This window comes from Aspergillus viridinutans, assembly GCF_018404265.1.
Source record: "Aspergillus viridinutans IFM 47045 DNA, scaffold_3, whole genome shotgun sequence".
Lineage (NCBI taxonomy): Eukaryota > Fungi > Ascomycota > Eurotiomycetes > Eurotiales > Aspergillaceae > Aspergillus > Aspergillus viridinutans.
Genome location: NW_025091219.1, coordinates 1,892,155 through 1,906,700, shown reverse-complemented (window position 1 = coordinate 1,906,700; position 14,546 = coordinate 1,892,155). Strand labels below are relative to the sequence as shown.

At 51.7% G+C, this 14,546-nt stretch overlaps 6 protein-coding genes across 6 annotated transcripts; 3 read left to right on the top strand and 3 right to left on the bottom strand.

The window, feature by feature from the left end:
- Positions 1-23: 23 nt before the first annotated feature.
- Positions 24-1,731, bottom strand: Aspvir_005612 (uncharacterized protein; the record flags this gene model as incomplete). Its single annotated transcript, XM_043268825.1, has 3 exons — positions 24-66; positions 175-550; positions 606-1,731. The coding sequence occupies 3 exons, from the start codon at positions 1,729-1,731 to the stop codon at positions 24-26; spliced, it is 1,545 nt and encodes a 514-aa protein (XP_043124760.1).
- A 1,629-nt stretch (positions 1,732-3,360) lies between these two features.
- Positions 3,361-5,331, top strand: Aspvir_005611 (glutamyl-tRNA(Gln) amidotransferase subunit PET112; the record flags this gene model as incomplete). The annotated part of the gene is made up of 4 exons (XM_043268824.1): positions 3,361-3,682; positions 3,748-3,824; positions 3,872-4,013; positions 4,067-5,331. 4 exons carry the CDS (start codon positions 3,361-3,363, stop codon positions 5,329-5,331), a joined length of 1,806 nt encoding a protein of 601 aa, XP_043124759.1.
- Positions 5,332-6,015: 684 nt separating this feature from the next.
- On the top strand, positions 6,016-7,147 carry Aspvir_005610 (arginase; the record flags this gene model as incomplete). The annotated part of the gene is made up of 3 exons (XM_043268823.1): positions 6,016-6,102; positions 6,194-6,777; positions 6,844-7,147. 3 exons carry the CDS (start codon positions 6,016-6,018, stop codon positions 7,145-7,147), a joined length of 975 nt encoding a protein of 324 aa, XP_043124758.1.
- An 874-nt stretch (positions 7,148-8,021) lies between these two features.
- Aspvir_005609 (uncharacterized protein) lies at positions 8,022-8,695 on the top strand (the record flags this gene model as incomplete). Its single annotated transcript, XM_043268822.1, has 3 exons — positions 8,022-8,176; positions 8,258-8,532; positions 8,592-8,695. 3 exons carry the CDS (start codon positions 8,022-8,024, stop codon positions 8,693-8,695), a joined length of 534 nt encoding a protein of 177 aa, XP_043124757.1.
- Positions 8,696-9,054: 359 nt separating this feature from the next.
- Positions 9,055-11,687, bottom strand: fcpA (protein-serine/threonine phosphatase; the record flags this gene model as incomplete). Its single annotated transcript, XM_043268821.1, has 3 exons — positions 9,055-11,200; positions 11,281-11,367; positions 11,440-11,687. 3 exons carry the CDS (start codon positions 11,685-11,687, stop codon positions 9,055-9,057), a joined length of 2,481 nt encoding a protein of 826 aa, XP_043124756.1.
- A 981-nt stretch (positions 11,688-12,668) lies between these two features.
- Positions 12,669-14,073, bottom strand: Aspvir_005607 (vacuolar protease A; the record flags this gene model as incomplete). Its single annotated transcript, XM_043268820.1, has 4 exons — positions 12,669-12,957; positions 13,018-13,672; positions 13,735-13,885; positions 13,972-14,073. 4 exons carry the CDS (start codon positions 14,071-14,073, stop codon positions 12,669-12,671), a joined length of 1,197 nt encoding a protein of 398 aa, XP_043124755.1.
- Between the last annotated feature and the right edge of the window lie 473 nt (positions 14,074-14,546).

The window sequence follows — 14,546 nt, the reverse complement described above, 5'->3', positions numbered from 1 at the left end:
TACCGCAGCAGTTGACGGTGGTATCAAGGGATGAACATGGCGGCTATGGTCATGAAGCCAAAGTATCTGTGAACAGTGAATGAGTTTCTAGTGCTAGAAATTGCTATATTGAGATGGTAACCTCGAGCGAGGTAACCACGATTGATAAAGGATGTGCAAGGGCCAGATACGTACAATGTAGCAGATCTCCACCCATCGCGGGACTCCAGGTGCTCTGCACCGGACGAATAATTCATTGCTATCGCGGCAGCGGCGCCGCCGACAAGGGTCACCACTAGGAGACGACCTGAGAATTCGGAGATCATGCTGAAGGCTAGTAAGGGGAGGAGGATGGCGGCTGAGGCGATGATGATGGCGGAGTAGACGGAGGCTGTAGGAGATGCGCGGCGGGGCGACAAGGAGATCAGGTCTTTGCCGTGATCTAAGAACCGGGACTCGGCTGCTATGATGGGCGAATGGTCTTTCATCCAAGTGCGGTAGATCTCGATGTCCGTATCTGAGGCGTTGGGTATGGTTTGCAGGACTCGGCTATATGCTGCGAGGGCGTTGTCTAAGATAGCGCGTCAGCGAAAGACAGAGTAAGTTGCATACACTTGGAATCTTACTGTATTGCTCCGTCTTGTGAACCAGGGCTCCCATTACCTCTACCCGTCTGTAATGCAAGGACGAATAAACCTGAGCTTGAGCATCCATGCGTCTCGAAGCGGGCAGCTTCTTCGTTCCCTCTTGTTCGGCAGTGGCGACCCGATGCATCTCTTCGTACTCGTCGAGAATTCTCAGATCTTCCTCCATTTGCGCAATCTCATCCTGGAGGTAAAGGAGGACACGGTGGTTCAGATCTTCGAACCGGCGGTATAAAGGAGGAAGACAGGGTTCCTTGCTGTCGGAGGACGAACCTAGTCGGCTGGAGAGAAGCCCGTAACCAGAAGGTATGTGCGACGACTTGGTACCGCGCCGAAACTTCCTGCCGGTCCGATGAAGATCCTCCTTGGGGCTTCGTGGAGGAGATGGGGGAAGCGGAGGCCTATGCGACGTAGAGGAGTTTCGAGGGGGGTAGTAAGTTTCCGGCAAAGTAGTAAGACCCATGTTCAAGTTTCCAGTAGGATTTGAGCTGTCCATGAGTGCACCGGGAATGTTGTATATCTCTTCCAAGGAGAGCTTCCGGTCTGCTGTATTTCGTGGCAGGTTCAATGGCACTGTAGACGGTGATACATCAACCTGCGGTAGCTGCCGTGAGTTTGCCGATCTCTTGGACTTGAGTGACGATGCTTGACTACGGATGCTTGCTCGTCTTTGCGCCTGGCCCTGCGACAAAGTGTTGGTACGAGCATCGGTGTTGAGACCAGGGTATGTATGTATTGGGTAGGTATTGAGGACGTTCGAGGGCTGGCCGGAAGGCTCACTCACATTTTCTTCTGCATTGGACGATGAGCTACCATCATCTGAAGATTCATCGTCGTCGAGGTACTCAAACACGTTGGGAGCCTTCTTGTCTGGACCGGTCGAGTTGCGCGTAGAATTCAGAGCCCCCTGTGTCTTCTGAGCGTAATTCCGACTTGGTTCGTCGTCTTTCTGTGCACCAGACTGTACCTGGGCATGTTCTTTCATTGCCTTTTTCTCTACGGAAGACTTGGAACCTTTAGAAGTGGTCCGAGACGTCATAGAGAGGACAGAACCTGCCGACGATCTATTTGACTTCTTGGAGCGACTGGAACTGGAATACAATGGCATTTTGACCGGTTTATCGTGTTTGTGTGAATAGTTCGATTCGGAACTTTCAAGGAAGTCGCGAAGATGCGGTTTTCAAGACATTCCCGGGGTAGAGAAGAGAGGCCAAGACATCAAAACAATGAGAACAGAAAGCAAAGGGCTGTGATCGATAAAGGAGACAGCACTCGAGGCATATCAAGGGAGACGACGACCGTTTTGAATGTCCTGGAATGGTCTATGGCCAGACGAACACGAAGAATGTAGCACAGAATGTGGGGTATTTCTGTCTTTGAACGGCAATAGAGTTGAGTTTATCAAGTTGGAGACTGTCGCTGATAAGGATCGATGCATATGCACAGGTACATCAGGAAAATAATGGCTTTGTGACTGACAAGGAGCCGTGCTGGGGTGGTCAGCAGTCCTCAGGATCAAAGGTAGTTCGGGCTACTTGAGAAGAGCTCGGCCCCGGGAATTGATGATCAAGATGAAACGGTAACTGATGGCGCAGTCGTCAATTTTGACTCTTGAGATGTTAGTTGGAATAGAGTTGGCCCTATATTCAATGGTCATTCGACAGACAGAAGCGCTTCGCCCTGTCGCAACCTGTCGCACCTTCGCGACGCCGAGGGTGGATGAGTCCAATTCGTCCCAGGGGATCCCAGCAAGCGCCAAAGGCTGACGAAAAAAGTGATGTCTGATCGCAAGATAGGAAGAGTATCTTCAAGCAGTGTGCCACAAATTATTCGGTCTTCTCTTATTTTTGCTTTTTTTCCTTTTCTCCTCGGTTATCTCACTGCAGTTCCGGTTATTGCAAGACGATGTGGGCCTCTCTCAGACTCTGACAAGGGTGAAACCATGATAGATACTGTCCTGCATTACTCTGGATGAATTCTGATCTATTGGAAGAAAGAAAGAACGAGGAGTGGTGCGTTGGCTGGCGGTGACTCGCTGCGGACGATGCCCATGCCTTGCAGCCAGACGAGGTGGGGACTTGGAATGCGCAGGACTTTCCCTGCGATTCTGTGGGAGCTCAGGAGCTGATGATCTCGTCTTGCTTGACTTCTGGACCAGTGAGAGAGACTGACGGAGATGATCTGTGAGAGGTCAACATCATCAGATCAGCAGACTTTGGGCATGAAACCATCGTGGGACACATCGGGAACCACTACGATTCGTTGTTTACAGCCCGATAACCTTAGGTTGTGTTGATGACCATCGCCAGCAGGTTGTGGAGGGCAGCACAGATTTTAGATGGATGACTTGCATACGGAGTATTCACATTCACCTAAATCAAGATCACATTCAGACATTGATCCCGGATCCTATTTCTATTATTGTTTCTTATCAACTCCTAGCTATGCTATGTATCCATGAGACTAAAATGCTCTAAAATGATCGACAACACAAGCGGTGAACCGTAACTTACCAATGTTTCGGATTTTTATGCTGCGGTGGTCTGCTATACGTTGTAATCTCATTACTGTATGACGCGCAAATTCCGCTTCAACATCGACAACATTTTGTCCATCCATACAATTCGCAGCTATTCCTCAAGACTAGTGCTCGAGATCGATTGCTGCTCGAATCAACCAACAAGTCAGCACCTCTAACCTTTACAAATCACATACTACATCGCTCCCGCCCCCACACATGCTCCAACAATGGCTTCGCCAAAGCCCCGGAGCTGCCCGCTTTCTTAGAGGCTCATGTTGTCGCGGCCCCCAGTCTGGCTCCCTCTGGCATAGCCCTCTACCAACCGCATCTCATCGTTGCATTAGACCGCTACAGACATCAGCTACAGAATCCAAGGAGCGCATACCACTACGGAAGCAGCTGAAACAAGACGCAAAGGCTCTGAGAGCTCAGAAGAGACAGAGGAGGGAAAGCGAGGAAGCGTCCCGGCAAAAGTGGGAGCTGACTGTTGGCATTGAGATTCATGCCCAGTTGAACACTGAAACCAAGCTATTTTCAAGTTCGTCGAGTCTATGTTCCTATCCTTCCTGGCCCAAAACGCACAATCTGATCTGTGTTGAGCAGGAGCCTCCACGTCGAACACCGACACCCCCAACTCAAATGTCGCTCTCTTTGACTTGGCGTTTCCGGGCAGTCAGCCAGTTCGTATTTGGCAATATGCATTACTGGAAGCTGCTAATATGTATAGGAATTCCAAGCGACGACTTTGTTACCCGCCCTGCGCGCCGCGATTGCCTTGAACTGCGACATTCAGCCGGTCAGTCGGTTCGATCGAAAACACTACTTCTATCAAGATCAACCTGCGGGGTATCAGATTACACAGTACTACGGTAGCCTCCCTTCCTTCTCGGTCGACGGCGATTACAATCTGACATTGAGATAGAACCGTTTGCGAAAAACGGCTACGTGGATCTCTTTCAACATGACGGCATTGCACCTGAAGACGGCGACCATGTTCGCATCGGCATCAAACAGATCCAGCTCGAACAAGACACCGCCAAGTCTCAGGAGTATCCTCCCTCCACCCAACTTCTCGACTTCAACCGAGTATCCCATCCCCTCATTGAGATAATCACCATGCCGCAGATCCACACCCCTGCCACTGCCGCAGCATGTGTTCGGAAGATTCAGGCCATCCTACAATCCTGCAGTGCCGTGACCACCGGTATGGAACTAGGAGGCCTGCGAGCGGACGTGAACGTCTCAATCCGTCGCCGGGACGAGGCTCCCGGCACCCATCAGTACGGGGGCATCGGTGGACTGGGTCAGCGCACCGAGATTAAGAACCTCAGCAGCTTCAAAGCGGTCGAAGACGCCGTCATAGCGGAGAAGAACCGTCAGATCGCTGTCCTCGAAAGCGGAGGCGTCATAGAAGGCGAGACGCGAGGCTGGACTATTGGAAGCACCGAGACTCGGAAACTCCGAGGTAAGGAAGGCGAAGTGGACTATCGGTATATGCCGGACCCGGATCTCCCTCCGCTGATCATCGGCCACGACCTCGTCTCCGGTCTGAGAGACTCGCTTCCGACGCCTCCGGACCAGTTGATCGAGATGCTGGCAGGCCCAGAGTATGGACTCTCGATCGAGGATGCAAAGCCATTGATTGAGCTGGACGACGGAGCGAGGTTGGAATACTACCAGGATGTGGTCGACATCCTGCGCGACCTGCAGCAGGACCAAGATCCCAAGTCTCGTGCGGGTCTTGCGCGAGTGGCTGGCAACTGGGTGCTGCACGAGCTGGGAGGCCTCTGGGCCAAGGCGGACTTGGCTTGGGATGCGCAACGAGTACCCGCTGAGACCCTTGCGCAAATCATCGATCAGCTGCAGCGAAAACGCATCACGGGGGCCACCGCCAAACAGGTGCTTGTCATGGTCTTCGATGGGGATCGTCGACCTGTTTCTCAGCTCCTTGAAGAAGAGAATCTACTCCTTCGTCCGCTGTCCCGGGAGGAGTACATTGCTCTGGCGGAGGCAGCCATCAGTCAGAACCCGCAGATGGTTGAACAGATCCGGTCCAAAAACCAGCTGGGTAAGCTAGGCTGGTTTGTCGGACAGATGATGCGCATGGGAGAGAAAGGCCGGGTAGAAGCTCAGAAAGCGGATGAGATTCTGCGAGAGCTTATCCTCAGAAAGTCAGATCAGCCGTAGCAGCCCATTCACAATCTGTAATTATATAGCATGTATTCTAGAAATGATACCCCTTGCCATCAGATACCGTCAGCCTTCCATGATAGGACGGACAGGGTTCTATTGATTACTCGAACCGGAAATCTTGCGGACTAACAACCGTCATCCTCCGGCCGTCGGACCAATATAACAACGCAGCATTTCCATATGACTACGGACCAAATATGATCATCGCGGGAGTTGTATTAAGATAAAGAAGCATAAATCCAAACCATTGGTCATAGAAATATGAGGGTGGAGTGGGTTGAAGCCCCCAAGCGGGCGTCTCTCCTGCACCTGTACTTAGGGGAAATCCATGATCCCTAAAAGCAGTTTTTAGCGATCACCGTCGTGTACCACTTTTCGCCCTGTTTTGTCACGACTGCAAGGCCCCACGGCTGTCATCGGAGGAATGAGACATAAATTGACTTGATCCTCTCATTTCGAGGGCCACATTTCAATCCCCTTTTCCATCTTCCAAAGTGTTGCAGCTTGAACTCGGAGTATCGAAGTGACTTGCGGCCTGAGGCATCTCGGATCTGATCTCCACCGCGCGCAATCCTTATCTTATCGCTTTAGTTCCTTTTTTTTCCGTTATCAATTCTTGATCTATTGCTCTGATCTCAAGTCTTTATACAAATTAAATCCTCTTCACTCACTCTCAAAATGACAGCGCCATCGACTATCAAGCAAAGATTCCTGTCCAAGCCAAATGAGCTGGGCGTGGTCGCTGTCGGATTTAACGGTGGTCAGGTATGACGCTTACCTGCATATAACATTGTCGCAAAATCCCTCAACGGAGGAAGAAATTGAGCGACGAATTCAACTAACATTATCTGTATAGTGCAAACTAGGCGTTGAAGCAGCTCCGCTTGCCTTGATTGAAGCCGGTCTTTTGAATCAAGTGCGCGACGACCTGGGCTACCAACTTCACTATGACGACACCGTGCACTACTACGAGACCCTGACCCCCATGAGCGACCCCGACCACCGGGGCATGAAGAAGCCGCGCGCCGTGAGCGTCGTGACTGAGACGCTCAGCAAGCAGGTCTACGACTACGCCAAGGACGGCAAGTTCGTCCTCACGCTAGGCGGCGACCACTCGATCGCTATCGGCACCATCTCCGGCACGGCCAAGGCCATCCGTGAGCGTCTGGGGCGCGAGATGGCGGTCATCTGGGTCGATGCGCATGCCGATATCAACACGCCGGAGATGAGCCCCAGCGGGAACATCCACGGCATGCCCATGGCCTTTTTGACGCGGCTGACCCGGGAGGACAAGAAGGATATCTTCGGGTGGCTGGAGGATGAGCACATCATCAACAAGAACAAGCTGGTGTACATCGGTCTGCGGGATGTAGACCGCGGCGAGAAGCAGCTGCTCCGGGAGCATGGTATCAAGGCATTCAGCATGCATGACATTGACAGGTGAGCATTTTCTTTCTTCCTCGTTCGAGTGAGGGCCATCTTGGGAAGTGTCTCTGACTGTAGTAGACATGGAATCGGCCGCGTGGTCGAAATGGCGCTGGCTCATATCGGCAACGACACCCCCATCCATCTCTCGTTCGACGTTGATGCCTTGGACCCCCAATGGGCCCCTAGCACAGGCACTCCCGTCCGTGGAGGTCTGACTCTGCGTGAGGGTGACTTTATCTGCGAATGTGTTCACGAGACTGGAAACTTGGTCGCCATGGATCTGGTAGAGGTCAACCCCAGCCTGGAGGAGGTCGGTGCTTCAGAGACCATCCGAGCCGGTTGCTCTTTGGTGCGTTGCGCACTGGGCGACACACTCCTGTGATAGAATTTCTTCTGTTTCCACTTTCTCTCTGTCTTCTTTCTTTTCCACTTTCGCAGGTTGATGGTTATATGAACGGGCTAGACGAGTATATGTACTTGTTAGAATAGACACGACTGACCGCCGCCAGGCTAGACAATGAATTGATGAAATGCAGTCAACTGAGGAGAGTAGACAGCTAATCAAAGATTTAGCTACACTTACTTTCCAGTGAAGTGCGAAGGATATATAACTCGATGTTGGATGTCCGTATCGTACCTGTTGATCATGCCGGCTCCCGAGCCAATGGCACTGCGTTGCACTACTTCCAGCCACCGCTATTTACTTCCAGATTTCCCTTACCCACGCAGTACGGAGTAGATCGTTTCCTGCCACCCATTTCAACAAGTTTTGCTCTTCTCTTCTATCACTAGCATCAGAACCATGAACAGTCAATTGACCAAAGAGCAACTTTCGGACGGAGTATCAACTGATTTCTCGTTGTTTCAGCTATTGCCCATGCATCAACTACCAGCTTACATAACGTCCTGAACAACGCATCAACAAAGCAACCAACTAACCCAACAAGCTCCCATACCAGAGGTCCTTACTCCGTCCTCAAGCCCGATCATCCACGAGCGGGCCTCAACGTGGGATTGCGGCGCCGATGCGCTGTCTCCGTCCATCTCTCAGTGTGTCGTCCGATCTGTCGCCCGTCGCCAGTTGACACCCAACTATTTCCTTTCCTTCATACGGAGTCCGTCCCTCACAGAGACGACGGGGTATTAAATCGTCGAAGACAACTCCTACCGAGTGTATCGCAAACCGAGAATAGACTCTATCCCTCCATGCATCATCCCTAGGCCCTATCCTATCCTCGAATACCTACCCACCAACAATGGCCGCCCGCGTCGCCCGCCGCCGCCGATACCGCTGGCCCGAACTCCAACTCAACATCTGGATCATCATCGTGCTCTCCGCCTCCGCAATCTGCCTGGGCATCTTCGCCTGGCTTATGGCCGTGCAGTCGCAGCTTCGCTTGGGGACTCCATGGTACCCTCCTCCCTTCGCTCCTTTCCCTATCCACCTACCCACCCTGTGGCAGGACTAACGAGAAATACTGTCTATACACAGGCTCTTCCCCTACATGGTCGTAAGCGGCAGCCTCGGCGTCTTCTTCATCTTCCTGGTTCTCTTCCTCGCGGCGCAGCGCTTCCTCCTCCCCGGGATCATCATCATCGGGAGCTTTATCCTGTTTGTGCTGTGGCTGACGGGGCTGATCGAGACCTCGCTGCAGCTGTATGGGGTTGTGGGGAACGTGAACGACAACTGTCAGAATTACGTCGTGGACAATCCTTCCACGGGGAATAATATCAATACGTTGGCGTGGTTGACGCAGAGTACCATTTGTATGTCCCTGTCCCTGTATTGGAAAACTGGGGTGCTGATGACTGACGGCCATCCCTAGGTAATTGCTGGAAGACCGCGTTTGCGTTTGAGCTGGTCAATACCATCTTCTTTCTCTGGATGATGATTATGTCCTGGCAGGTTAATCGCGATGTATATGATTGATGGGAACGTTGTGATGCTATATGATTCGTATGTTATGTGATATACCTACTGGCACTGCATGATGCATGGAAGGCGTTCTTATTTTCGGTTCTTTTTGACTCTGCATTTTGCGTCTCCCTATGTTCATGTCATTCTGTTGTATCCTTATATGGCAACACTAGCTATCGTCCAATATACCTATGCAACTCTCAACACCGGCTCAATTTTGGCCCAGACTCAAACATGAAGCAGCCCAAACGCCGTCGCTATGCCCTGTCGCATCGCAACCGCACATAAAATCAACTTAGACAAGCATCGAAGAGAATTGCCGTAATATACAGACAAAATCCGCGCGTGTGGATCGGTGAACTGGATTCATTCTACCCATTCTCAGCTGCAATCTCTTCCTCAGCCTTGGGATCGTAGCCCCCATCCTCCAATGCAGCCAACATTTCCCGCTCCAGTTCATCGTCTTCGTCCACCGGATCTTCGGGATAACTGACATCCTGCCCTCGCGCCGCGGGCTCCTCTGGCTCGTTCAACGCTTCGTCCGTATCTCCTCCACTGCGTTCCTTTGGCAAGCTAGTGTGGGTTAATTCCGCCGCGCTCGTGGTATCTGCCGTTGCAACCTCTTTAAGCCCTGTAGTACGCTCATAAGACCGTTTGATCCGCTGCGACAGGCGCGAGCCCGCCATTTCTCCCTCTTCACCTTGACTACCGTCCGACTCGTCTTCATCTGTGCCTTGAGACTCGTCGTCGCGCTTGCGCTTCTTGCCAGTCGCTAGGAGCGATGCTTCGCTGTCACTTTCGCTCTCGTCATCGCTGCCCAGAAAGTCCTTAAGCTCGTCGTGCACTGCAGCCTGCTCCTCAGCGTCATACCCGATAGGGGACATCTCGTTGAGCCCGGAGGACTTCAGAATCTCTTCATTGAATTGCGACCCCTCATCGTCATCCGTCCAGAATCCGCCAGTTTCTTCGTCTGATGATGACAGCCAGCCGCTTTCAAGCTCCTTTGACCCAGGCGAAATTGGCTCACCCCGATCATCCGGATGCACAGGAAGCAGGTACGGTTCCTCCTCCAGTCGTTTCCATTGAGTCAGCGAATCCAAAAGCCACTGAGTGGTCACAATCTTGATGTTCGGATACCGCGTGGCCTCGCGGACCTTTGCCGTGCGATTCCGGCCAGCCACTAGATGCGTGGTTCTCATATTAATCTTGGTGGAAATGACTGCCCCGAAACTCTTAGCCCACAGAGAAATGTCGGCGTTTTGTGTATCGGTTCCCAGCGGGAGTACCCCCGAGAAAACAAGCACGACACCGCCAAGCACGCGGTGCTTGAGGCGTGGCATGATGTCCTTCACATCCGGCACCAACTTCAGGTCGATATCTTTCTCCTTGGACGTTCCCCGCTCTCCTCTCAGGGCTGCCACTCTTCCACCGAGGGCCCGCGACCGCTTCTTATCATACTCCTCGAAGAAATGCCTATGTATCTGGTCCAGTCGTTCCTCCAGGAGGAAGAGTTCCCGATCGTTATCCTCCAATAAATGATGTCGGTGTTTGGTCGAATCTTGAGTGTCTTCTATGCTCGAAGCAGAATCACCGCTTTCTACCGCCTCATCCTCCGCATCCAGCTCTTTCTGCTTCTGCAACAATGGGCGGTCCTCGACCTGGTGCATGATTGTTTCTTCTTGCGCGACGCTCTGCTCTCGGAGTAACCTTGGATTGTCCCCACCGCCCATGGTCACTAGTTGCTCCAGCGTCGAAATCTCAGCTGCAGGCTTGGCGATTGCACCTTTCGGGGGAGGTTGTTGCATCGGTAGCTCCTTCGTTCCTTTGGCTTCCTGTTCCGTAGGCTTGATGGCTCCCCCTAACTCCTGCTTCTTCGGAAGGAAACTGGAGTTGATATCTCCAATTCCAACAAAAAAGTCGTAGGGAGAAACCTTGATCAGATTAGGGCTCCATCGCCAGACGTCTCCACGGTCGTCGATGATGACCACCATCTTTGTATCTACCGGGAATAATCGCTGGAGATTCTTAGCCGTCAGGCTCCCGCTTTCGTCGCGGCTGAGGATGCGATCACCAAAGAGCTTACGGTCCGGATCTATAATGCCAGCTATATGTTGCGCGTAGGCTCTAGTACCCATGGTGTAAATGTGCAACTCGAAAAGCTCTGAGACATTCTGCAAGAACGACTCGAGCCCAGGTCGCAGCTTGACGTAGTACCAGCAACCGCGCATGCCCGGGCCATCATCAACTAATTGGAAAGCTCGCACGTCACTCAGGGCTTCGTGATTAGGATTGTCCTTGTCTTCCATCCATTCTCCGACAGTAGGGTCAACTGTGGCATGGATAATAGTCTGATCCAAATCAACGACGAGAGAGAGCTTCCTATTCGCCAACAAGCGACGCTTCGCATCCTCCTCCACACGCGTGGCTTCTTTTTCGCTTACGGTAAGGGCAGTATTATCATGAACCATCTGAATCGGCGCGCGTGTAGAGTCCATGACCTCAGTATTATATGTCGCCCTGTCGTGATGAAGAACAAAATCGTCAGTTCCCGTTATCTCGGCAGTATCCTAGACACAAGTAAGCACAGTGTCACTCACTCGGTCATATCCTTTCCACACTCGGCGCAAAGGCCTCCAAATTGAACCTCGTGGGCGCATGGTTCGTCAATCTCCACGACGTCAACACTACGGTGGATATCAGCACCATGTCCAGAAGACACGCGTTCTCTTCCCAGATAGAGGATTCCAAGTACTTACGGTACTTCAATAACATCCCCCTTGGCTATTTTCCACTGAACCACTTCACCATCAACGGTCGACTCGAACTTCGTGGGAAATTTGCGCTGAACCTCGACCTTGTTGCCCAGCCCATCACCCTCGGTAACAGTTGTCTGGTAAACATACCAGAACAAGGCCTCGTCCCTCTCAACCGTGTCGCCTGGCTGTTTGAGCAGCGACGTGACGGTGATCGGGTAATGGAGGCTGGGCGGTAATCGAAGAAGCATGCTCTTGTATCGGGCAGGCGAGGTTGCCTCTCGCTAGTCTCTTATCCAACCCCGGTAAACCCTTACCTTCTATAATATAGCTATTATGAGAAGGAAGGATGATTCCCAGGGCGATTCCGATCGCGAGCGAAACAGGTATGCCTGACCGCTACGGATCCATACCCGAAGCGCCCAGCAAAAGAGAGGAAATTCAGACGACGGAATGCGTACACAAGAGGTGACAGTAGAGAATTTTGTTTACAAGACGTATGTCGCAGGATGCGACGCAAAAAAACTCCACCTCACGGACGTAGAGGACGGGAAGCAATGTAGCTCAGGCGATTGCCACGAGATGACGCGACCCAAAAGCAATACAGAAACAGGCTTTGTCCCAAATTCGGACTTGGAATTGACGGCGTAGAAAACGTGAGACTTATATTCAATGTGATGAAGCTTGTTTCATGTCAAATTGGGGCTAAAAGAGAAGATGACGAGATGAGATGAGAGAAAGGAATGTTGGCGATGGATGAAAGAAATGACCGTCCGCTGTTGTTGCAGGCAAGACCAAGAGCGGCCGGAAAGCCAAGGCAACAAAGCGAGGCTCACCCAAGTCCGTCAAAGAGTCGTGTGGCCGAGCGGGGGCGGCAAATGCCTGATTGGGTTTAGCTTACATAGCTTGTGGCCCAGACCACACATGACTCATGAGATGGAACGATCTAGCGTATGCTTTACTGCAGCTACTTCTTCTTTTATATAGCAAAATCCGCGCATAGTAATCAAAGTTGGCCCGAAAATCAGCTATCAATTACAGGTATGAGATCTCCATTAGGCAAAACAATGAATTGCAGGTATCTGCATGGAAGACTCGATCTGTTCATCTTCCCGCAGCGAATCCCAAGCATGTAGAGAGTTGAAAACAAACTAAGCTACCGCAATGAAGCTATATACGCATCGTCGTTCCGTCACAGTTGGTATAGCGCGGCGGCTGCAAACAGACACACATTACTTGGCCTTAGCCAGACCAACAGCGTTGTTACCAAGATCGTAGACGCTGTACCACTTCCGCAGGAAAGCGTCTCCCAGAATAGCAAGGGGGCCAACAGGTTCGGGGAAGTCCATGCCCATGAAGGAGCTGATGCAGGAGCCCTGGACCTCTAGCGTGTAGTCATAGGGCCCAATGGTGAAGTTGTGACCAGCCAAGGTGAAAGTGAGATCGGGCAGGGAGTCACGCTTGTCACATTCAATAGAATATTGACCAGTGAAGCCCTTCTTGGCACCAATCTCCTTGTTGCTAATGAAAAGAAGTCAGCACAAGCAAGCTTCCAATGATCAAACATTTTCGACAACTTACAGCAGGTCGGCAAGAGTGGATGGGAGGGCAATAAGAGAAGTGCCGGTGTCGAGAATGACACCAGTGTTCTCAAGCTCAGCGATGTTGTCACCAAGAGCGATGGCATCGAAATCAACCTCCCAGTACGCCTTTCGGCGGAGAGGAATCTTGATCAGTTCACCGGTGTAGTGGTCCTTGTCGACACCACCGAAGGAGGCCTCGGAGTCGTCGCCCTCCTCGTTTGTGTCTCCCAGGTAGAAGGCGAAGACGGGCGCATCCAGGAGTCCTTGGTCCAGCATGTTATAGAAAGGAGGAACAATCTTGTCGACGGAAATGGTGTCGTAGCCCAATCCGAGAATACCGTCAAATCGGCCAAAGGCAAAAGCAAGACCAGGCTCATTGGTGGCCTCAGCAAAGTCCTGCTTCTCGACCTTCAAATCACCAATCTGGAGTGTGTCCTGAGACACAAATCCGCTGAGCTCGCCGGATCCATACTTGATGGAAAACTCGGTGCCGTTCTTCTTGTAGGTGGACGAGGCAGACGAATCGTACTTGGTGTGCAGGAAGCAGGCGATGGAGGTACAGTCTGAACCAGGAACCCACAGGTTCGAGCTACCAGTGTCAAGGACAACCTTGAACTTCTGCGGGGGAGTGCCAAGTGAAATCTCGGAGAAGTCTATAAGACGACTGTTAGTGAGTTCTACAGGACATTACTGCTGCTCAGCTCTGATGTCTTACATTGTGCGTTCAAAAAGTTATCAACCAACACGTCGTGGCGGCTCATATCATTGAGCGAGTTTTCCTCCAGGAGCTCCTGGTGGACATTGGGACGGATACCCATGTATTTCTGACCCAGGGCGCGAACATGAGCGTCAATGTTATGGGTGTACTGCAGCTTTTCATCAGCCCTCATTGGTTTCCCAGTATCTCGCATCAAAATCATGAGATAATTGAGGGGCTTCCATGGTCACTTACGAGCTGTTCATCAAGAGGAACCTTGTTAAGCTTGAGTTTGTGAACAGCGGCCGAGGCGTAGCCCAACAGCACAGAGGCTGTGAGCAAGGAGGTGGATTTCATGACTGGTAGAAGCACGGGAACAATAATCTAATAAAGAGAACGGACTGAAAACAACAGAAAGAACGTATAATCTTCGATGGTGGAGACGATGAAGATAGAAGAAAGAGATGGTTAAGAGACGAGGAGTCGGTAGGCAGTCAAGGTAGATGGAACGGGAGCTGACGCCTGGGGAGTGGAGGTGATGCGGATGACTGGTTGCGGAGCTACGCCCCTGCTTTGGATCCGTAAATCAACGTGATTCAACTGCGTCACCGGGGCTGGGGGAGGGGATCGTCACGGGAGTCGGATCAATTGATAAGCACTTCCGGCCTGGTTGCTACATACGTACGACGGCAAGGTACGGCCCTTGATAACTAGTACAACCCATCATGCTTTCTCTCTTGAACTTGCCGCTCTAATCGTGAATTAGTGTTCAAGTATCTCGCAATAGATGTCATATATCTTCCATTGCCATATCTGCGAGTTGGCTAGTT